This window comes from Pelophylax lessonae, assembly GCF_965119305.1.
Source record: "Pelophylax lessonae genome assembly, chromosome: 8".
NCBI classification, from domain to species: Eukaryota; Metazoa; Chordata; class Amphibia; order Anura; family Ranidae; genus Pelophylax; species Pelophylax lessonae.
The window spans coordinates 6,107,134-6,127,291 of NC_138775.1; the positions used below are offsets into that span (position 1 = coordinate 6,107,134).

Consider the following 20,158-nt stretch of genomic DNA (forward strand, 5'->3'; position numbering starts at 1 on the left):
GGGGACATTAGAGTGTAAGCTCCTCTGGTACAGAGACTGATGTGACTGTGGGGGAGGGGACATTAGAGTGTAAGTTCCTCTGGTGCAGAGACTGATGTGACTGTGGGGGAGGGGACATTAGAGTGTAAGCTCCTCTGGTGCAGAGACTGATGTGACTGTGGGGGAGGAGACATTAGAGTGTAAGCTCCTCTGGTACAGAGACTGATGTGACTGTGGGGGGACATTAGAGTGTAAGCTCCTCTGGTGCAGAGACTGATGTGACTGTGGGGGAGGAGACATTAGAGTGTAAGCTCCTCTGGTACAGAGACTGATGTGACTGTGGGGGAGGGGACATTAGAGTGTAAGTTCCTCTGGTGCAGAGACTGATGTGACTGTGGGGGAGGGGACATTAGAGTGTAAGCTCCTCTGGTACAGAGACTGATGTGACTGTGGGGGAGGAGACATTAGAGTGTAAGCTCCTCTGGTACAGAGACTGATGTGACTGTGGGGGAGGGGACATTAGAGTGTAAGCTCCTTTGGTACAGAGACTGATGTGACTGTGGGGGAGGGGACATTAGAGTGTAAGCTCCTTTGGTACAGAGATTGATGTGACTGTGGAGGAGGGGACATTAGAGTGTAAGCTCCTCTGGTACAGAGACTGATGTGACTGTGGGGGAGGGGACATTAGAGTGTAAGCTCCTTTGGTACAGAGATTGATGTGACTGTGGGGGGAGGGGACATTAGAGTGTAAGCTCCTCTGGTGCAGAGACTGATGTGACTGTGGGGGAGGAGACATTAGAGTGTAAGCTCCTCTGGTACAGAGACTGATGTGACTGTGGGGGAGGGGACATTAGAGTGTAAGCTCCTCTGGTGCAGAGACTGATGTGACTGTGGGGGAGGGGACATTAGAGTGTAAGTTCCTCTGGTGCAGAGACTGATGTGACTGTGGGGGAGGGGACATTAGAGTGTAAGCTCCTCTGGTGCAGAGACGGATGTGACTGTGGGGGAGGGGACATTAGAGTGTAAGCTCCTCTGGTACAGAGACTGATGTGACTGTGGGGGAGGGGACATTAGAGTGTAAGCTCCTCTGGTGCAGAGACTGATGTGACTGTGGGGGAGGGGACATTAGAGTGTAAGTTCCTCTGGTGCAGAGACTGATGTGACTGTGGGGGAGGGGACATTAGAGTGTAAGCTCCTCTGGTGCAGAGACGGATGTGACTGTGGGGGAGGGGACATTAGAGTGTAAGCTCCTCTGGTACAGAGACTGATGTGACTGGCTCAGTGTTCTCTGTACAGCGCTGCGGTATATGTCAGAGATATATACAGTGCATCCAGAAAGTATTCACAGCGCTTCACTTCTTCCACATTTTGTTATGTTACAGCCTTATTCCAAAATGGATTAAATTCATTATTTTCCTCAAAATTCTACAAGCAATCCCCCATAATGACAATGTGAAAGAAGTTTGTTTGAAATCTTTGCAAATTAATTAAAAATAAAAAATAAAACAAATCCCATGTACATAAGTATTCACACCCTTTGCCATGACACTCAGAATTGAGCTCAGGTGCCTCCTGTTTCCACTGATCATCCTTGTGATGTTTCTGCAACTTGATTGGAGTCCACCTGTGGTAAATTCAGTTGATTGGACATGATTTGGAAAGGCACACACCTGTCTATAGAAGGTCCCACAGTTAACAGTGCATGTCAGAGCACAAACCAAGCCATGAAGTCCAAGGAATTGTCTGTAGACCTCGGAGACAGGATTGTATGGAGGCACAGATCGGGGGAAGGGTACAGAAATATTTCTGCCGCATTGAAGGTCCCAAAGAGCACAGTGGCCTCCATCATCTGTAAATGGAAGAAGTTTGGGACCACCAGGACTCTTCCTAGAGCGGCCGCCCGGCCAAATGGAGCGATCGGGGGAGGGGGGCCTTAATCAGGGAGGTGACCAAGAACCCAATGGTCACTCTGACAGAGCTCCAGCATTTCTCTGTGGAGAGAGGAGAACCTTCCAGAAGAACAACCATCTCTGCAGCACTCCACCAATCAGGCCTGTATGGGAGTGGCCAGACGGAAGCCACTCCTCAGTAAAAGTCACATGACAGCCCACCTGGAGTTTACCAAAAGGCACCTGAAGGACTCTCAGACCATGAGAAACAAAATTCTCTGCTCTGATGGAACAAAGATTGAACTCTTTGGCCTGAATGGCAAGCGTCATGTCTGGAGGAAACCAGGCACCGCCCATCAACTGGCCAATACCATTCCTACAGTGAAGCATGGTGGTGGCAGAATCATGCTGTGGGGATGTTTTTGAGAGGCAGGAACTGGGAGACTAGTCAGGATGGAGGGAAAGATGAATGCAGCAATGTACAGAGACATCCTTGATGAAAACCTTCTCCAGAGCGCTCTGGACCTCAGACTGGGGCGAAGGTTCATCTTCCAACAGGACAACGACCCTAAGCACACAGCCAAGATAACAAAGAAGTGGCTGAGGGACAACTCTGTGAATGCCCTTGAGTGGCCCAGCCAGAGCCCAGACTTGAACCCGATTGAACATCTCTGGAGAGATCTGAAAATAGCTGTGCACCGACCCTCCCCCATCCAACCTGATGGAGCTTGAGAGGTCCTGCAAAGAAGAATGGGAGAAACTGCCCAAAAATAGGAGTGCCAAGCTTGTAACATCATACTCAGAAATACTGGAGGCTGGAATTGGTGCCAAAGGAGCTTCACCAAAGTATTGAGCAAAGGGTGTGAATACTTATGTACATGGGATTTATTCCTTTTTTATTTTTAATAAATTTGCAAAGATTTCCAACAAACTTCTCTCACATTGTCACTATGGGGGATTGTTTGTAGAATTTTGAGGTAAATAATAAATTTATTTCATTTTGGAATAAGGCCGTAACATAACAAAATGTGGAAGAAGTGAAGCTCTGTGAATACTTTCCGGATGCGCTGTAATTATATAATAATAATAGTGTGTGACTGTGGGAGGATAGTAGAGTGCAAGCTCCTCTGGAGCAGAGAATAATGTGAATGGTATAAATGATGAATAAAATAATAAAGATTTCTCTCCTACCCAGGTCTGGGCTGTGTAACAGATTGATCCAGGTGTCCGGTGTCTCATCAATTCCAAGGAGAATTTTGTTTGACGCAAACGGTAGAGTTATCAATGCGACAGCCGAAACATCTGCCAAAATTGCTATAATGATATAACAACAAGTTCAAAGTGATGTCATTGCTCGCCGTATCCTGTACACCCATACACACAGAATAAATGGTGCCAGTTCACTATGGAGTCTATTTATTAAATATATACAATGCAAATGCTTCAGCATTTACATAGCAGTCATCAATGATCCCCATAATATGTCTAATATGCATATTTTCTAGGATCATCAGCTCCATCTAGTGGCCCTAACATGGTATTTTTTCTGAAATACCACAAATAGAAAAATAGCACATTTTGGCCACTAGATGGAGCTTTTTGTCATAGGAAATAAATATATTAGACACATTTCGGGAATAATTTGACATTTTCTATGATTAGACCTCTAAATAAAGAACTGGTCATGTATTAGTTTAGGTAGACCGTATTCTACATACAAATATACTGAACAAAATTATAAACGTATCATTTTTGTTTTTGCCCCCATTTTTCATAACCTGAACTCAAAGATCTAAGACACAAAAGGCCGATTTCTCTCAAATATTCACAAATCTGTGTAAATCTGTGTTAGTGATCACTTCTCCTTTGCCGAGATAATCCATCCACCTCACAGGTGTGGCATATCAAGATGCTGATTGGACAGCATGATTATTGCACAGGTGTGCCTTAGGCTGCCCACAATAAAAGGCCACTCTAAAATGTGCAGTTTTATCACACAGCACAATGCCACAGACGTCGCAGGTTGTGAGGGAGCATGCAATTGGCATGCTGACTGGAGGAAAGTCCACCAGAGCTGCTGCCCGTGAATTGAATGTTCATTTCTCTACCATAAGCCGTCTCCAAAGGCGTTTCAGAGAATTTGGCAGTACATCTAACCGGCCTCACAACCACAGACCACGTGTAACCACACCAGCTCAGGACCTCCACATCCAGCATCTTCACCTCCAAGATGGTCTGAGACCAGCCCAGGACCTCCACATCCAGCATCTTCACCTCCAAGATGGTCTGAGACCAGCCCAGGACCTCAACATCCAGCATCTTCACCTCCAAGATGGTCTGAGACCAGCCCAGGACCTCCACATCCAGCATATTCACCTCCAAGATGGTCTGAGACCAGCCCAGGACCTCCACATCCAACATCTTCACCTCCAAGATGGACTGAGACCAGCCCAGGACCTCCACATCCAGCATATTCACCTCCAAGATGGTCTGAGACCAGCCCAGGACCTCCACATCCAGCATCTTCACCTCCAAGATGGTCTGAAACCAGCCCAGGACCTCCACATCCAGCATCTTCACCCCCAAGATGGTCTGAGACCAGCCCAGGACCTCCACATCCAGCATCTTCACCTCCAAGATGGTCTGAGACCAGCCCAGGACCTCCACATCCAGCATCTTCACCTCCAAGATGGTCTGAGACCAGCCCAGGACCTCCACATCCAGCATCTTCACCTCCAAGATGGTCTGAAACCAGCGCAGGACCTCCACATCCAGCATCTTCACCTCCAAGATGGTCTGAGACCAGCCCAGGACCTACACATCCAGCATCTTCACCTCCAAGATGGTCTGAGACCAGCCCAGGACCTCCACATCTAGCATCTTCACTGCCAAGATGGTCTGAGACCAGCCCAGGACCTCCACATCCAGCAACTTCACCTCCAAGATGGTCTGAGACCAGCCCAGGACCTCCACATCCAGCATCTTCACCTCCAAGATGGTCTGAGACCAGCCCAGGACCTCCACATCCAGCATCTTCACCTCCAAGATGGTCTGAGACCAGCCATCCGGACAGCTGCTGCAACAATCAGTTTGCATAACCAAAGAATTTCTGCACAAACTGTCAGAAACCTTCTCAGGGAAGCTCATCTGCATGCTCGTCGTCCTCATCGGGGTCTCCACCTGACTGCAGTTCCTCATCGTAAGCGACTTGAGTGGGCAAATGCTCACATTCAAAGGAGTATGGCACTTGGGAGAGGCGTTCTCTTCATGGATGAATCCCGGTTTTTCACTGTACAGGGCAGATGGCAGACAGCGTGTATGGCGTGCATGTGGGTGAGCAGTTTGCAGAATGTTGTGGATGGAGTGGCCCATGGTGGCAGTGGGGTAATGGTATCGGCAGGCATACATTTGCATGGAGTGGCCCATGGTGGCGGTGGGGTTATGGTATGGACAGGCATACGTTGTGCATGGAGTGGCCCATGGTGGCGGTGGGGTTATGGTATGGGCAGGCGTACATTGTGCATGGAGTGGCCCATGTTGGCGGTGGGGGTTATGTTATGGGCAGGCGTACGTTGTGGATGGAGTGGCCCATGGTGGTGGTGGGGTTATGGTATGGGCAGGTGTATGTTGTGGATGGAGTGGCCCATGGTGGTGATGGAGTTATGGTATGGGTAGGCGTATGTTGTGGATGGAGCGGCCCATGGTGGCGGTGGGGTTATGGTATGGGCAGGCGTACGTTGTGGATGGAGTGGCCATGGTGGCGGTGGGGTTATGGTATGGGCAGGCGTACATTGTGGATGGAGTGGCCCATGGTGGCGGTGGGGTTATGTTATGGGCAGGCGTACGTTGTGGATGGAGTGGCCCATGGTGGCGGTGGGGTTATGGTATGGGCAGGCGTATGTGGTGGATGGAGTGGCCCATGGTGGCGGTGGGGTTATGGTATGGGCAGGCGTATGTGGTGGATGGAGTGGCCCATGGTGGTGGTGGGGTTATGGTATGGGCAGGTGTATGTTGTGGATGGAGTGGCCCATGGTGGTGATGGAGTTATGGTATGGGTAGGCGTATGTTGTGGATGGAGCGGCCCATGGTGGCGGTGGGGTTATGGTATGGGCAGGCGTACGTTGTGGATGGAGTGGCCATGGTGGTGGTGGGGTTATGGTATGGGCAGGCGTACATTGTGGATGGAGTGGCCCATGGTGGCGGTGGGGTTATGTTATGGGCAGGCGTACGTTGTGGATGGAGTGGCCCATGGTGGCGGTGGGGTTATGGTATGGGCAGGCGTATGTGGTGGATGGAGTGGCCCATGGTGGCGGTGGGGTTATGGTATGGGCAGGCGTACGTTGTGGATGGAGTGGCCAATGGTGGTGGTGGGGTTATGTTATGGGCAGGCGTACGTTGTGGATGGAGTGGCCCATGGTGGCGGGGGGGGGGGGGGGGTTATGGTATGGGCAGGCGTACGTTGTGGATGGAGTGGCCCATGGTGGTGGTGGGGTTATGGTATGGGCAGGTGTATGTTATGGACAATGAATACAGTTGCATTTTATTGATGGCATTTTGAATGCACAGAGATATCTTGAGGAGATCCTGAGGCCCATTGTTGTGCCATTCATCCACGACCATCACCTCATGTTGCAGCATGATAATGCGCGGCCCCATGGTGCAAGGATCTGTACACAATTCCTGGAAGCTGAAAATATCCCAGTTCTTGCATGGCCAGCATACTCACCGGACATGTCACCCATTGAGCATGTTTGGGATGCTCTGGATTGGTGTATAGGACAGCGTGTTCCAGGTCCTGCCAATATCCAGCAACTTCACACAGCTATTGAAGAGGAACGGACCAACATTCCACAGGAACCAATCACCAACCTGATCAACTCTATGCCAAGGAGATGTGTTGCTCTGCTTGAGGCAAATGGTGGTCACACCCCCCGGACCCCCCTCCCCCCAATACAGTAAAACTGCACATTTTAGAGTGGCCTTTTATTGCGGCCAGCCTAAGGCACACCTGTGCAATAATCATGCTGTCCAATCAGCATCTTGATATGCCACACCTCTGAGGTGGATGGATTATCTCGGCAAAGGAGAAGTGATCACTAACACTGATTTACAAACCCAATTCCAAAAATGTTGGGACACTGTACAAATTGTGAGTAAAAAAGGAATGGACTAAATTACAAATCTCATAAACTTATATTTTATTCACAATATAATATAGATAACCTATCAGATGTTGAAAGTGAGACATTTTGAAATGTCAGCCAAATATTGGCTCATTTTGGATTTCATGAGAGCTACACATTTCAAAAAAGTTGGGACAGGTAGCGATAAGAGGCCGGAAAAGTTAAATGTACATATAAAGAACAGCTGGAGGACCAATTTGCAACTTATTAGGTCAATTGGCAACATGATTGGGTATAAAAAGAGCCTCTCAGAGTGGCAGTGTCCCTCAGAAGTCAGGATGGGCCGAGGATCACCAATTCCCCCAATGCTGCAGTGAAAAATAGTGGAGAAATATCAGAAAGGAGTTTCTCAGAGAAAAATTGAAAAGAGTTTGAAGTTCTCATCATCTACAGTGCATAATATCATCCAAAGATTCAGAGAATCTGGAACAATCTCTGTGTGTAAGGGTCAAGGCCGGAAAACCATACTGGATGGCGGTGATCTTCGGGCCCTTAGACGGCACTGCATCACATACAGGAATGATACTGTAATGGAAATCACAACATGGGCTCAGGAATACTTCCAGAAAACATTGTCGGTGAACACAATCCACCGTGCCATTCACCGTTCCCGGCTAAAACTCTATAGGCCAAAAAAGAAGCCATATCTAAACATGATCCAGAAGCGCCGGCGTTTTCTCTGGGCCAAGGCTCATTTATAATGGTCTGTGGCAAAGTGGAAAACTGTTCTGTGGTCAGACGAATCAAAATTTGAAGTTCTTGTTGGAAAACTAGGACGCCATGTCATCCGGACTAAAGAGGACAAGGACAACCCAAGTTGTTCTCAGGGCTCAGTTCAGAAGCCTGGGGTCTGCCTAAGAGAGGAGACCACTCCAGAGAGGTCAAGGGGATCAAGAAGCCAGCTAACCCAGTGTGTTGTAGTAAAGGGGGTGCCAAGTTGTGAAGATTAGGGATTTCAGGGAGCGCCAGGAAGGGCCCTGAAGTTGCTCAGCAGTGCAGTCTGCTATTAAAGTCAGCTACCTCAGGAAAGGACAACAGGAAGTCGAGTGAGGGCAAGATGGCCCCCACTCGACTCTATGGTCTTGGAGGACTGGAGCGACGTCAAACGTCATTGCCTAGCAACCGGTTTAAAGGGCCGATTTTTTTTCAATGTTTTTTTTTTTTCCTTTTTTACTGTAGATGTGAAGTGTGAGGTCTTTTTGACCCCCAGATCTCACATTAAAGAGGACCTGCCCTGCTCATTTTTATTACATTCCTTGTAATAGGAATAAAAATGATAAAAAAAAATTTTTTTTTAAAAAAACGGTGTAAAAATAAAAAATAATGAATAAAATAAATAGGACAAAAAAAAAATAATTAAAGTACCCTGTCCCCATTAGCTTGCGCGCAGAAGCGAACGCATACGGAAGTCCCACCCACATATGTGAACGGTGTTCAAACCACACATGTGAGGTATCGCTGCAATCGTTGAGAGCAATAATTTGAGCCCTAGAACTCCTCTGTAACTCTAAGCTGGTAACCTGTAGAAATTTTTAAAATGTCTATGGGATTTTTAAGTACCAAAGTTTGTCGCCATTCCGCGAGCGTGTGCAATTTTAAAGCGTGACATGTTGGGTATCTATTTACTCAGCAAAACATTATCTTTCCCATTATGGAAAAAATTGGGCTAACTTTACTGGTTTCTTATTTTTTTATTCAAAAAAGTGATTTTTTTCCCAAAAAAAATTGCGTTTGGAAGACCGCTGCGCAAATACGGTGTGATAAAAAATATTGCAACAATCTCCATTTTATTCTCTAGGGTCTCTGCTAAAAAAAAATATATATATATATATATATATATATATATATATATATATATATATATAATGTTTGGGGGTTCTAAGTAGTTTCCTAGCAAAAAAAAAAATTATTTTAGCTTGTAAACACCAAGTGTCAAAAAATAGGCGGGTCTTAAAGTGGTTCAGTGCATGAAAAATGGGGGCAAAAACCAAAAGTGTTGCGGTTTTAATTTTGTTCCTTGGATATAATGTTGAGGGGAGTTTGCAGTAATTTTTAGCAAGCAATGCAAATTTTAACAAATCTTTGCAAAAATGTTTAAAACTTTCTACTGTAGGCAAGCGGTTGAAACGCGTCATACTGTGCATTACCGCACCACAACAGGCTGTATAAGGAGGAAGGGCCCTCGGTGAGGTCACACACAGCACAAGGCCGGCCTCCTACTCCGTACTTACCTGGTACTGGACTTGTAGTTGGCTTACTGGTTATTGTCTCCACCACAGGATTCCAGCTACGGACGATTTTTGTTTTCCTATCTGGAATGCCTAAGGGAAAATAAAGTTTTACATTTACCAAGAATGAAGAATTATTAGTTATGACTTCCTTATTTAACATAATTTTTCACATGAAAGTGTTTAAAGCGTTGCAAACCGCTGCACTTTTCTAAAAAAAAATTTTACTTACCTGCAAGGCAAAGGCATAATGTGCTAGTATGCATTGCATACTAGCACATTATGTTAAACGTACCTGAAATAGAAGTGTTGAAGCGATACGATGCCATCGCTGGAGGCAGCGTCCATCTCTACCCGGTCTTCCTTCCGGGTTCGCGGCTCTGTGACCGACCGGAGCCGCGATGACGTCACTCCCAGTCACAGCACACTGCTCTGAAGAAACGGCACAGGTGGCCGTTCCTTCACAGCGCATGCGCCAGTGACGCAACTGGCTCATAGGTTTGCGCAGCCTATTGCATTAAGGTGTGCACCCCAAATCTCAAACACACATGCAAGTGTGTGTCTAAATATAAATGGCCCCGGTGCATTCATCTCCCTGCTGGCACAATGAAAGAGAAGTGCTTAAGCACTTCTCTTATGGCTGAGCTGGTAAGAGTGAGATATTTCTCATCTCCCCACCTGCACACAGAGCGATAATGCTAATGTGCACTAGGTGATTAGGGTGTGCCCAGGCACACCAGGCACACCCTGTGCGCACGCCTATGAACTGGCTGCTGGCTCAGTAAATATCTCCTAAACGGGGCAAGTTTAGGAGATATTTACACTACCTATAGGAAAGCCTTAATATAGGCTCACCTATAGATAAAACTTAAAGATAGAAGTTCACTTCCTCTTTAATAGAAAAAAATAGAAGACAAAGATAAGTGTGATGTGCTGCAACAAAAGGGCGAAGGATGAGCGCGCCAAAAGTTATAAATCGTCTAGGAAAAATGTACACTGCTCAAAAAAATGAAGAAACACTTTTTAATCAGAGTATAGCATCAAGTCAATTTATCTCCTGGAATATTGGTCTGGTCAGTTAAGTAGCAGAGGGGGTTGTTAATCAGTTTCAGCTGCTTTGGTTTTAATGAAAATTAACAACAGGTGCACTAGATGGGCAACAATGAGACGACCTCCGAAACAGGAATGGTTTTACAGGTGGAGGCCAATGACATTTCTTTTCCTACTCATCTCTTCTGACTGTTTTTCACTAGTTTTGCACTTGGCTAGGGTCAGTGTCACTACTGGTAGTATGAGGAGATACCTGGACCCTATAGAGGGGGTCAGTGTCACTACTGGTAGCATGAGGCCATACCTGGACCCTATAGAGGGGGGTCAGTGTCACTACTGGTAGCATGGGGTGATACCTGGACCCTATAGAGGGGGGTCAGTGTCACTACTGGTAGTATGAGGCCATACCTGGACCCTATAGAGGGGGTCAGTGTCACTACTGGTAGAATGAGGCAAAACCTGGACCCTATAGAGGGGGTCAGTGTCACTACTGGTAGAATGAGGCCATACCTGGACCCTAAAGAGGGGGGTCAGTGTCACTACTGGTAGAATGAGGCAAAACCTGGACCCTATAGAGGGGGTCAGTGTCACTACTGGTAGCATGGGGTGATACCTGGACCCTATAGAGGGGGTCAGTGTCACTACTGGTAGCATGAGGCCATACCTGGACCCTATAGAGGGGGTCAGTGTCACTACTGGTAGCATGGGGTGATACCTGGACCCTATAGAGGGGGTCAGTGTCACTAATGGTAGCATGAAGCCATACCTGGACCCTATAGAGGGGGTCAGTGTCACTACTGGTAGCATGAGGCCATACCTGGACCCTATAGAGGGGGTCAGTGTCACTACTGGTAGTATGAGGCCATACCTGGACCCTATAGAGGGGGTCAGTGTCACTACTGGTAGCATGAGGCCATACCTGGACCCTATAGAGCGGGTCAGTGTCACTACTGGTAGTATGAGGCCATACCTGGACCCTATAGAGTGGGTCAGTGTCCCTACTGGTAGCATGAGGCCATACCTGGACCCTATAGAGGGGGTCAGTGTCACTACTGGTAGCATGAGGCCATACCTGGACCCTATAGAGGGGGTCAGTGTCACTAGTGGTAGCATGGGGTGATACCTGGACCCTATAGAGGGGGTCAGTGTCACTACTGGTAGCATGAGGCCATACCTGGACCCTATAGAGGGGGTCAGTGTCACTACTGGTAGCATGAGGCCATACCTGGACCCTATAGAGGGGGTCAGTGTCACTACTGGTAGCTTGAGGTGATACCTGGACCCTATAGAGGGGGGTCAGTGTCACTACTGGTAGCATGGGGTGATACCTGGACCCTATAGAGGGGGGTCAGTGTCCCTACTGGTAGCATAAGGCCATACCTGGACCCTATAGAGGGGGTCAGTGTCACTACTGGTAGCATGGGGTGATACCTGGACCCTATAGAGGGGGTCAGTGTAACTACTGGTAGCATGAGGCCATACCTGGACCCTATAGAGGGGGTCAGTGTCACTACTGGTAGCATGGGGTGATACCTGGACCCTATAGAGGGGGTCAGTGTCACTACTGGTAGCATGAGGCCATACCTGGACCCTATAGAGGGGGGTCAGTGTCCCTACTGGTAGCATAAGGCCATACCTGGACCCTATAGAGGGGGTCAGTGTCACTACTGGTAGCATGGGGTGATACCTGGACCCTATAGAGGGGGTCAGTGTCACTACTGGTAGCATGAGGCCATACCTGGACCCTATAGAGGGGGTCAGTGTCACTACTGGTAGCATGGGGTGATACCTGGACCCTATAGAGGGGGTCAGTGTCACTACTGGTAGTACGAGGCCATACCTGGACCCTATAGAGGGGGTCAGTGTCACTACTGGTAGTACAAGGCCATACCTGCACCCTATAGAGGGGGTCAGTGTCACTACTGGTAGCATGAGGCCATACCTGGACCCTATAGAGCGGGTCAGTGTCACTACTGGTAGTATGAGGCCATACCTGGACCCTATAGAGCGGGTCAGTGTCCCTACTGGTAGCATGAGGCCATACCTGGACCCTATAGAGGGGGTCAGTGTCACTACTGGTAGCATGAGGCCATACCTGGACCCTATAGAGGGGGTCAGTGTCACTAGTGGTAGCATGGGGTGATACCTGGACCCTATAGAGGGGGTCAGTGTCACTACTGGTAGCATGAGGCCATACCTGGACCCTATAGAGGGGGTCAGTGTCACTACTGGTAGCATGAGGCCATACCTGGACCCTATAGAGGGGGTCAGTGTCACTACTGGTAGCTTGAGGTGATACCTGGACCCTATAGAGGGGGGTCAGTGTCACTACTGGTAGCATGGGGTGATACCTGGACCCTATAGAGGGGGGTCAGTGTCCCTACTGGTAGCATAAGGCCATACCTGGACCCTATAGAGGGGGTCAGTGTCACTACTGGTAGCATGGGGTGATACCTGGACCCTATAGAGGGGGTCAGTGTCACTACTGGTAGCATGAGGCCATACCTGGACCCTATAGAGGGGGTCAGTGTCACTACTGGTAGCATGGGGTGATACCTGGACCCTATAGAGGGGGTCAGTGTCACTACTGGTAGTACGAGGCCATACCTGGACCCTATAGAGGGGGTCAGTGTCACTACTGGTAGTACAAGGCCATACCTGCACCCTATAGAGGGGGTCGGTGTCACTACTGGTAGCATGAGGCCATACCTGGACCCTATAGAGCGGGTCAGTGTCACTACTGGTAGTATGAGGCCATACCTGGACCCTATAGAGCGGGTCAGTGTCCCTACTGGTAGCATGAGGCCATACCTGGACCCTATAGAGGGGGTCAGTGTCACTACTGGTAGCATGAGGCCATACCTGGACCCTATAGAGGGGGTCAGTGTCACTACTGGTAGCATGAGGCCATACCTGGACCCTATAGAGGGGGTCAGTGTCACTAGTGGTAGCATGGGGTGATACCTGGACCCTATAGAGGGGGTCAGTGTCACTACTGGTAGCATGAGGCCATACCTGGACCCTATAGAGGGGGTCAGTGTCACTACTGGTAGCATGAGGCCATACCTGGACCCTAAAGAGGGGGTCAGTGTCACTACTGGTAGCTTGAGGTGATACCTGGACCCTATAGAGGGGGGTCAGTGTCACTACTGGTAGCATGGGGTGATACCTGGACCCTATAGAGGGGGGTCAGTGTCCCTACTGGTAGCATAAGGCCATACCTGGACCCTATAGAGGGGGTCAGTGTCACTACTGGTAGCATGGGGTGATACCTGGACCCTATAGAGGGGGTCAGTGTCACTACTGGTAGCATGAGGCCATACCTGGACCCTATAGAGGGGGTCAGTGTCACTACTGGTAGCATGGGGTGATACCTGGACCCTATAGAGGGGGTCAGTGTCACTACTGGTAGCATGAGGCCATACCTGGACCCTATAGAGGGGGGTCAGTGTCCCTACTGGTAGCATAAGGCCATACCTGGACCCTATAGAGGGGGTCAGTGTCACTACTGGTAGCATGGGGTGATACCTGGACCCTATAGAGGGGGTCAGTGTCACTACTGGTAGCATGAGGCCATACCTGGACCCTATAGAGGGGGTCAGTGTCACTACTGGTAGCATGGGGTGATACCTGGACCCTATAGAGGGGGTCAGTGTCACTACTGGTAGTACGAGGCCATACCTGGACCCTATAGAGGGGGTCAGTGTCACTACTGGTAGTACAAGGCCATACCTGCACCCTATAGAGGGGGTCAGTGTCACTACTGGTAGCATGAGGCCATACCTGGACCCTATAGAGCGGGTCAGTGTCACTACTGGTAGTATGAGGCCATACCTGGACCCTATAGAGCGGGTCAGTGTCCCTACTGGTAGCATGAGGCCATACCTGGACCCTATAGAGGGGGTCAGTGTCACTACTGGTAGCATGAGGCCATACCTGGACCCTATAGAGGGGGTCAGTGTCACTAGTGGTAGCATGGGGTGATACCTGGACCCTATAGAGGGGGTCAGTGTCACTACTGGTAGCATGAGGCCATACCTGGACCCTATAGAGGGGGTCAGTGTCACTACTGGTAGCATGAGGCCATACCTGGACCCTATAGAGGGGGTCAGTGTCACTACTGGTAGCTTGAGGTGATACCTGGACCCTATAGAGGGGGGTCAGTGTCACTACTGGTAGCATGGGGTGATACCTGGACCCTATAGAGGGGGGTCAGTGTCCCTACTGGTAGCATAAGGCCATACCTGGACCCTATAGAGGGGGTCAGTGTCACTACTGGTAGCATGGGGTGATACCTGGACCCTATAGAGGGGGTCAGTGTCACTACTGGTAGCATGAGGCCATACCTGGACCCTATAGAGGGGGTCAGTGTCACTACTGGTAGCATGGGGTGATACCTGGACCCTATAGAGGGGGTCAGTGTCACTACTGGTAGTACGAGGCCATACCTGGACCCTATAGAGGGGGTCAGTGTCACTACTGGTAGTACAAGGCCATACCTGCACCCTATAGAGGGGGTCGGTGTCACTACTGGTAGCATGAGGCCATACCTGGACCCTATAGAGCGGGTCAGTGTCACTACTGGTAGTATGAGGCCATACCTGGACCCTATAGAGCGGGTCAGTGTCCCTACTGGTAGCATGAGGCCATACCTGGACCCTATAGAGGGGGTCAGTGTCACTACTGGTAGCATGAGGCCATACCTGGACCCTATAGAGGGGGTCAGTGTCACTAGTGGTAGCATGGGGTGATACCTGGACCCTATAGAGGGGGTCAGTGTCACTATTGGTAGCATGAGGCCATACCTGGACCCTATAGAGGGGGTCAGTGTCACTACTGGTAGCATGAGGCCATACCTGGACCCTATAGAGGGGGTCAGTGTCACTACTGGTAGCTTGAGGTGATACCTGGACCCTATAGAGGGGGGTCAGTGTCACTACTGGTAGCATGGGGTGATACCTGGACCCTATAGAGGGGGGTCAGTGTCCCTACTGGTAGCATAAGGCCATACCTGGACCCTATAGAGGGGGTCAGTGTCACTACTGGTAGCATGGGGTGATACCTGGACCCTATAGAGGGGGTCAGTGTCACTACTGGTAGCATGAGGCCATACCTGGACCCTATAGAGGGGGTCAGTGTCACTACTGGTAGCATGGGGTGATACCTGGACCCTATAGAGGGGGTCAGTGTCACTACTGGTAGTACGAGGCCATACCTGGACCCTATAGAGGGGGTCAGTGTCACTACTGGTAGTACAAGGCCATACCTGCACCCTATAGAGGGGGTCGGTGTCACTACTGGTAGCATGAGGCCATACCTGGACCCTATAGAGGTTGCACATGCAGTCCAACTCCTCCAGGATGGCACATCAATACCTCCCATTGCCAGAAGGTTTGCTGTGTCTCCCAGCACAGTCTCAGGAGCATGGAGGAGATTCCAGGAGACAGGCAGTTACTATAGGAGAGCTGGACAGGGCTGTAGAAGGTCCTTAACCCTGGGAGAACCCTGGAGAGCGTTAGGCCCCTTTCACACAGGTGGACCATTCAGATCCGTCTGTCAGTTTTTCAGGCGGATCTGAACGGATGCCCCGTGCATTTCTATGGGGCATCGGATGTCCGCAGAGACATGTCCGCTGACATCCAATCCGTCAAATCTGGATGGATGAAAATCCTATTTTCCATCCGTCCATTGTATCGGATGGGATCAGATGAGAACGGACAAGCGGTTCGTTGCCTTCCGATTCCCCCATAGAGAACAGCAGGGACCTGACAGCTCCCTCTCCGCAAACAGCGCAGAGACACAGCTGCCATCCTCCTGCTCAGTGGGGGATCGGTGGATCGATCCCCCGCTGAGATAAACGGAGTCCGCCTGACCGACTCCCTGTGTGAAAGGGGCCTTATGCTGCCTGTAACATCGTTCAGCATGACCGGTTTGGTGGTCGGTCAGTGATGGTCTGGGGAGACAAATCCATGGAGGGACGCCCAGACCTCTACAGGCTGACAATGGCACCCTGACTGCCATTAGGTATCAGGATAAAGTCCTTGGACCCATTGTCAGACCCTATGTTGGTGCAGGGGTCCTGGGTTCCTCCTGGTGCACAGCAATGCCCGGCCCCATGTGGTGAGAGTATGCAGCCAGTCAGGGCCAGATTAACGTAGGGGCTATTGGAGCTGCAGCTCCAGGCCCCTACCTTTATATAGGCCCCGGGTTGGCCATATTCACTGTTACCGCTCTTCTGTCACTTGTAAACACAGAAGTCTGGCTTCTATGCTCGCTTCCCCAGGCAGCTCCCTCAGAACCTCCCCACACAGCACGAAGGCCGGACAAGGAGGGACAGTTGCCGATGCATGGATGTGTTTATGGGCTTCAGAGACAGCATCCCATGTTGAATTAGGCATGCATGGCTGCACCCTTCCTCCTCTGGGTGCATGCCAAGGTACGGCCCTTAAGGCCCTTCAAAATCCTCAGCACCAAGCCCATGATGCTCTTAATCCGGCCCTGCAGCCAGTTCCTGGAGGATGAAGGAATAGACCTTTTGCCTGACCTAAATCCAATAGAACACCTCTGGGACATTATGTTTCGGTCCAACCGACGCCGCCAGGTTGCACCTCAGTATAGAAAACAAGATGCACACCGCTCAGATCGCCACCGCAAACAGGAATACAAGAAAAATGGCCGCACACCAAACGATGGCTTCACAATGAAAGGCTTTATTGAACAATAGGTTGCAAGGTACAGCAAATGGATGGTTGACGCGTTTCACACGACCCACAGTGTGCTTGTTCACTACCTAACAAGCACGCTATGGGTCATGTGAAACGCGTCTACCATCCATTTGCTGTACCTTGCAACCTATTGTTCAATAAAGCCTTTCATTGTGAAGCCATCGTTTGGTGTGCGTCCACTTTTCTTGTATTCCAGGTTGCACCTCAGTATTTTTAGGAGCTCAGTGATGCCCTGGCCCAGATCTGGGAGGAAATACGCCAGGACACCATCCATCGTCTCATTAGGAGCATGTCCCGACATTGTCAGGCATGCATACAAGCACGTGGGGGCCATACACACTACTGAGAACCATTCTGAGTTGCTGCAATGACATTTCAGCAAAATGGACTTGCCTGCTGCATCATTTTTTCACTTTCATTTTTGGGGTGTCTTTAAATTCAGCCCTCTGTAGGGTGATAATTTCCATTTCCATAAAATGATGTGACATCCTTTCCTTCCTAACACATTACCCAGCCCATACCAGTATAGATCCTAACACATTACCCAGTCCATACCAGTATAGATCCTAACACATTTCCCAGTCCATACCAGTATAGATCCTAACACATTACCCAGCCCATACCAGTATAGATCCTAACACATTACCCAGTCCATACCAGTATAGATCCTAACACATTACCCAGTCCATACCAGTATAGATCCTAACACATTACCCAGTCTATACCAGTATAGATCCTCACACATTACCCAGTCCATACCAGTATAGATCCTAACACATTACCCAGTCCATACCAGTATAGATGCTAACACATTACCCAGTCCCTACCAGTATAGATCCTAACACATTACCCAGTCCATACCAGTATAGATCCTAACACATTACCCAGTCCATACCAGTATAGATCCTCACACATTACCCAGTCCATACCAGTATAGATCCTAACACATTACTTAGGCCATACCAGTATAGATTCTAACACATTACCCAGTCCATACCAGTATAGATCCTAACACATTACCCAGTCCATACCAGTATAGATCCTAACACATTACCCAGTCCATACCAGTATAGAGCCTAACACATTACCCAGTCCATACCAGTATAGATCCTAACACATTACCCAGTCCATACCAGTATAGATTCTAACACATTACCCAGTCCATACCAGTATAGATCCTAACACATTACCCAGTCCATACCAGTATAGATCCTAACACATTACCCAGTCCATACCAGTATAGATCCTAACACATTACCCAGTCCATACCAGTATAGAGCCTAACACATTACCCAGTCCATACCAGTATAGATCCTAACACATTACCCAGTCCATACCAGTATAGATCCTAACACATTACTTAGGCCATACCAGTATAGATCCTAACACATTACCCAGTCCATACCAGTATAGATCCTAACACACTACCCAGTCCATACCAGTATAGATCCTAACACATTATCCAGTCCACACCAGTATAGATATCTAGCATGAGATTTTTCCCCATTGAGATCTGATGTGTTCTCAAAGCGTTCCTTCAATTTTTCTGAGCAGCGCATTATTCTAGATGAAAAGTCATTAGGTGCAGCCAACATAAAAGGTTCTATTTATAAGAAAAACAAATGTCTCAAGGATTAACCACCCCCCGGCCATCACAAATAATTACCGTAATTGAGGTATTTTAGGAAAATACCACATTATGGCCACTAAATGGAGCTGACGGTCATAGGAAATAAAGATATTAGGCCAATGACAATGATTATTCTCAATGGCTGTGCCAATGATTGGGACATTCACACAGCAATTTCCTTTTTTTATCAAGAAACTCCAAAATGTTCTAATCACCAAAAATAAATATGTTTTAAATATTCTATTTATTTTTTTTTTCTATTGGTTGAACTAGATGGGTGGACTTGTGTCTTTTTTTTCAGCCTGACTGGTTATTTTTTTAACCACATAACGACCGCTCACATTGCTGCTACTGCGGCAATGTGGCTCGTTATCGTCCAGCGACGTAGACCTACATCGCTGGACTCCTCCCCTTGTGGGTGGCGCCTGCGCGCCGCAGGAGGCTGGCTCCCGCTGTATTCAGTCACAGCGGGAGTCGGGCCAGAGGAGGAGCAGCGGCGATCACCGCCGCTCTTCCCCGATCGTCTGGACATCGAGTGTGTAAACAGAGCGGGCGGATCTCCTAAGTGACAGGGAGGGTGAGATTGCAGGGTTGAGCATAGCTGAACATGCGTTCTGTCCCTGTGTCACTCAGTCACCTCCCCCCACACACGTCAGTAAGCACCAGGCATACATTAACCCCTCCCTCTCCAATAAAATTAACCCCTTTCCTGCCAGTGTCATTATTACAGTAACAGTGCATATATATAGCACTGATTACTGTAGTAATGTCACTGGTACCCCCAAAAGTGTCAAAAATGTCAGTCAGGGGTCCGATCTGTCCCCCGCAATGTCGCAGTCCCGCAAAAAAAATTGCAGATCGCCGCCATTACTCGTTAAAAAAAACACCAAAAATTACAGAAATCTTTCCCTTAGTTAGTAAACGCAATAACTTTTGCGCAAACCAATCAAAAGACGCTTTTTTGCGATTTTTTTTACCAAAAATATGTAGCAGAAAACAAATTGGCCAAAAATGATAAAAAATTTAGATTTTTACATTTTTTTGGGGGGGGGGGGGGAATTTCATATAAAAAACGTGAAAAATATTGTTATTTTTAAAAATTTTCGCTCATTTTTTTGTTTATAGCGCAAAAAGTAAAAATCGCACAGGTGATCAAATACCACCAAAAGAAAGCTCTGTTTGTGGGAAAAAACGGACGTAAATTTCGTTTGGGTACAGCGTAGCACGACCGCGCAATTGTCAGTTAAATTCGCACAGTGCCGAATCGCAAAAAGTGGCCTGGAAATATTTAACAACTGACATTTTCAATTTCTCAAAAATTTTTGTTTATTCATTGTTTGTTCATTTAGCACAGCTGGTCCTCCCTGCTCTCCTCTACAACCACTTACCGACCGACCGACCGCCCGCCGCACTTCTACGTCGCTCCTTTGATGCTAAATACCGGGGCTATGGCAGCAGATAGCTGATGTTAGAT

At 48.6% G+C, this 20,158-nt stretch overlaps 1 protein-coding gene across 1 annotated transcript in view; it reads right to left on the reverse strand.

Annotated features, from left to right (window-relative positions):
* Positions 1–20,158, reverse strand: part of LOC309561709 (inter-alpha-trypsin inhibitor heavy chain H3-like) — a 58,438-nt gene that overhangs the window by 4,978 nt on the left and 33,302 nt on the right. The window contains exons 15-16 of the mRNA XM_082265695.1: positions 9,283–9,372; positions 3,060–3,182 (exon numbers count right to left, since the gene is read on the reverse strand). Coding sequence (XP_082121821.1) covers positions 3,060–3,182; positions 9,283–9,372 — 213 coding nt within the window. The remainder of the gene's footprint in view (positions 1–3,059; positions 3,183–9,282; positions 9,373–20,158) is intronic.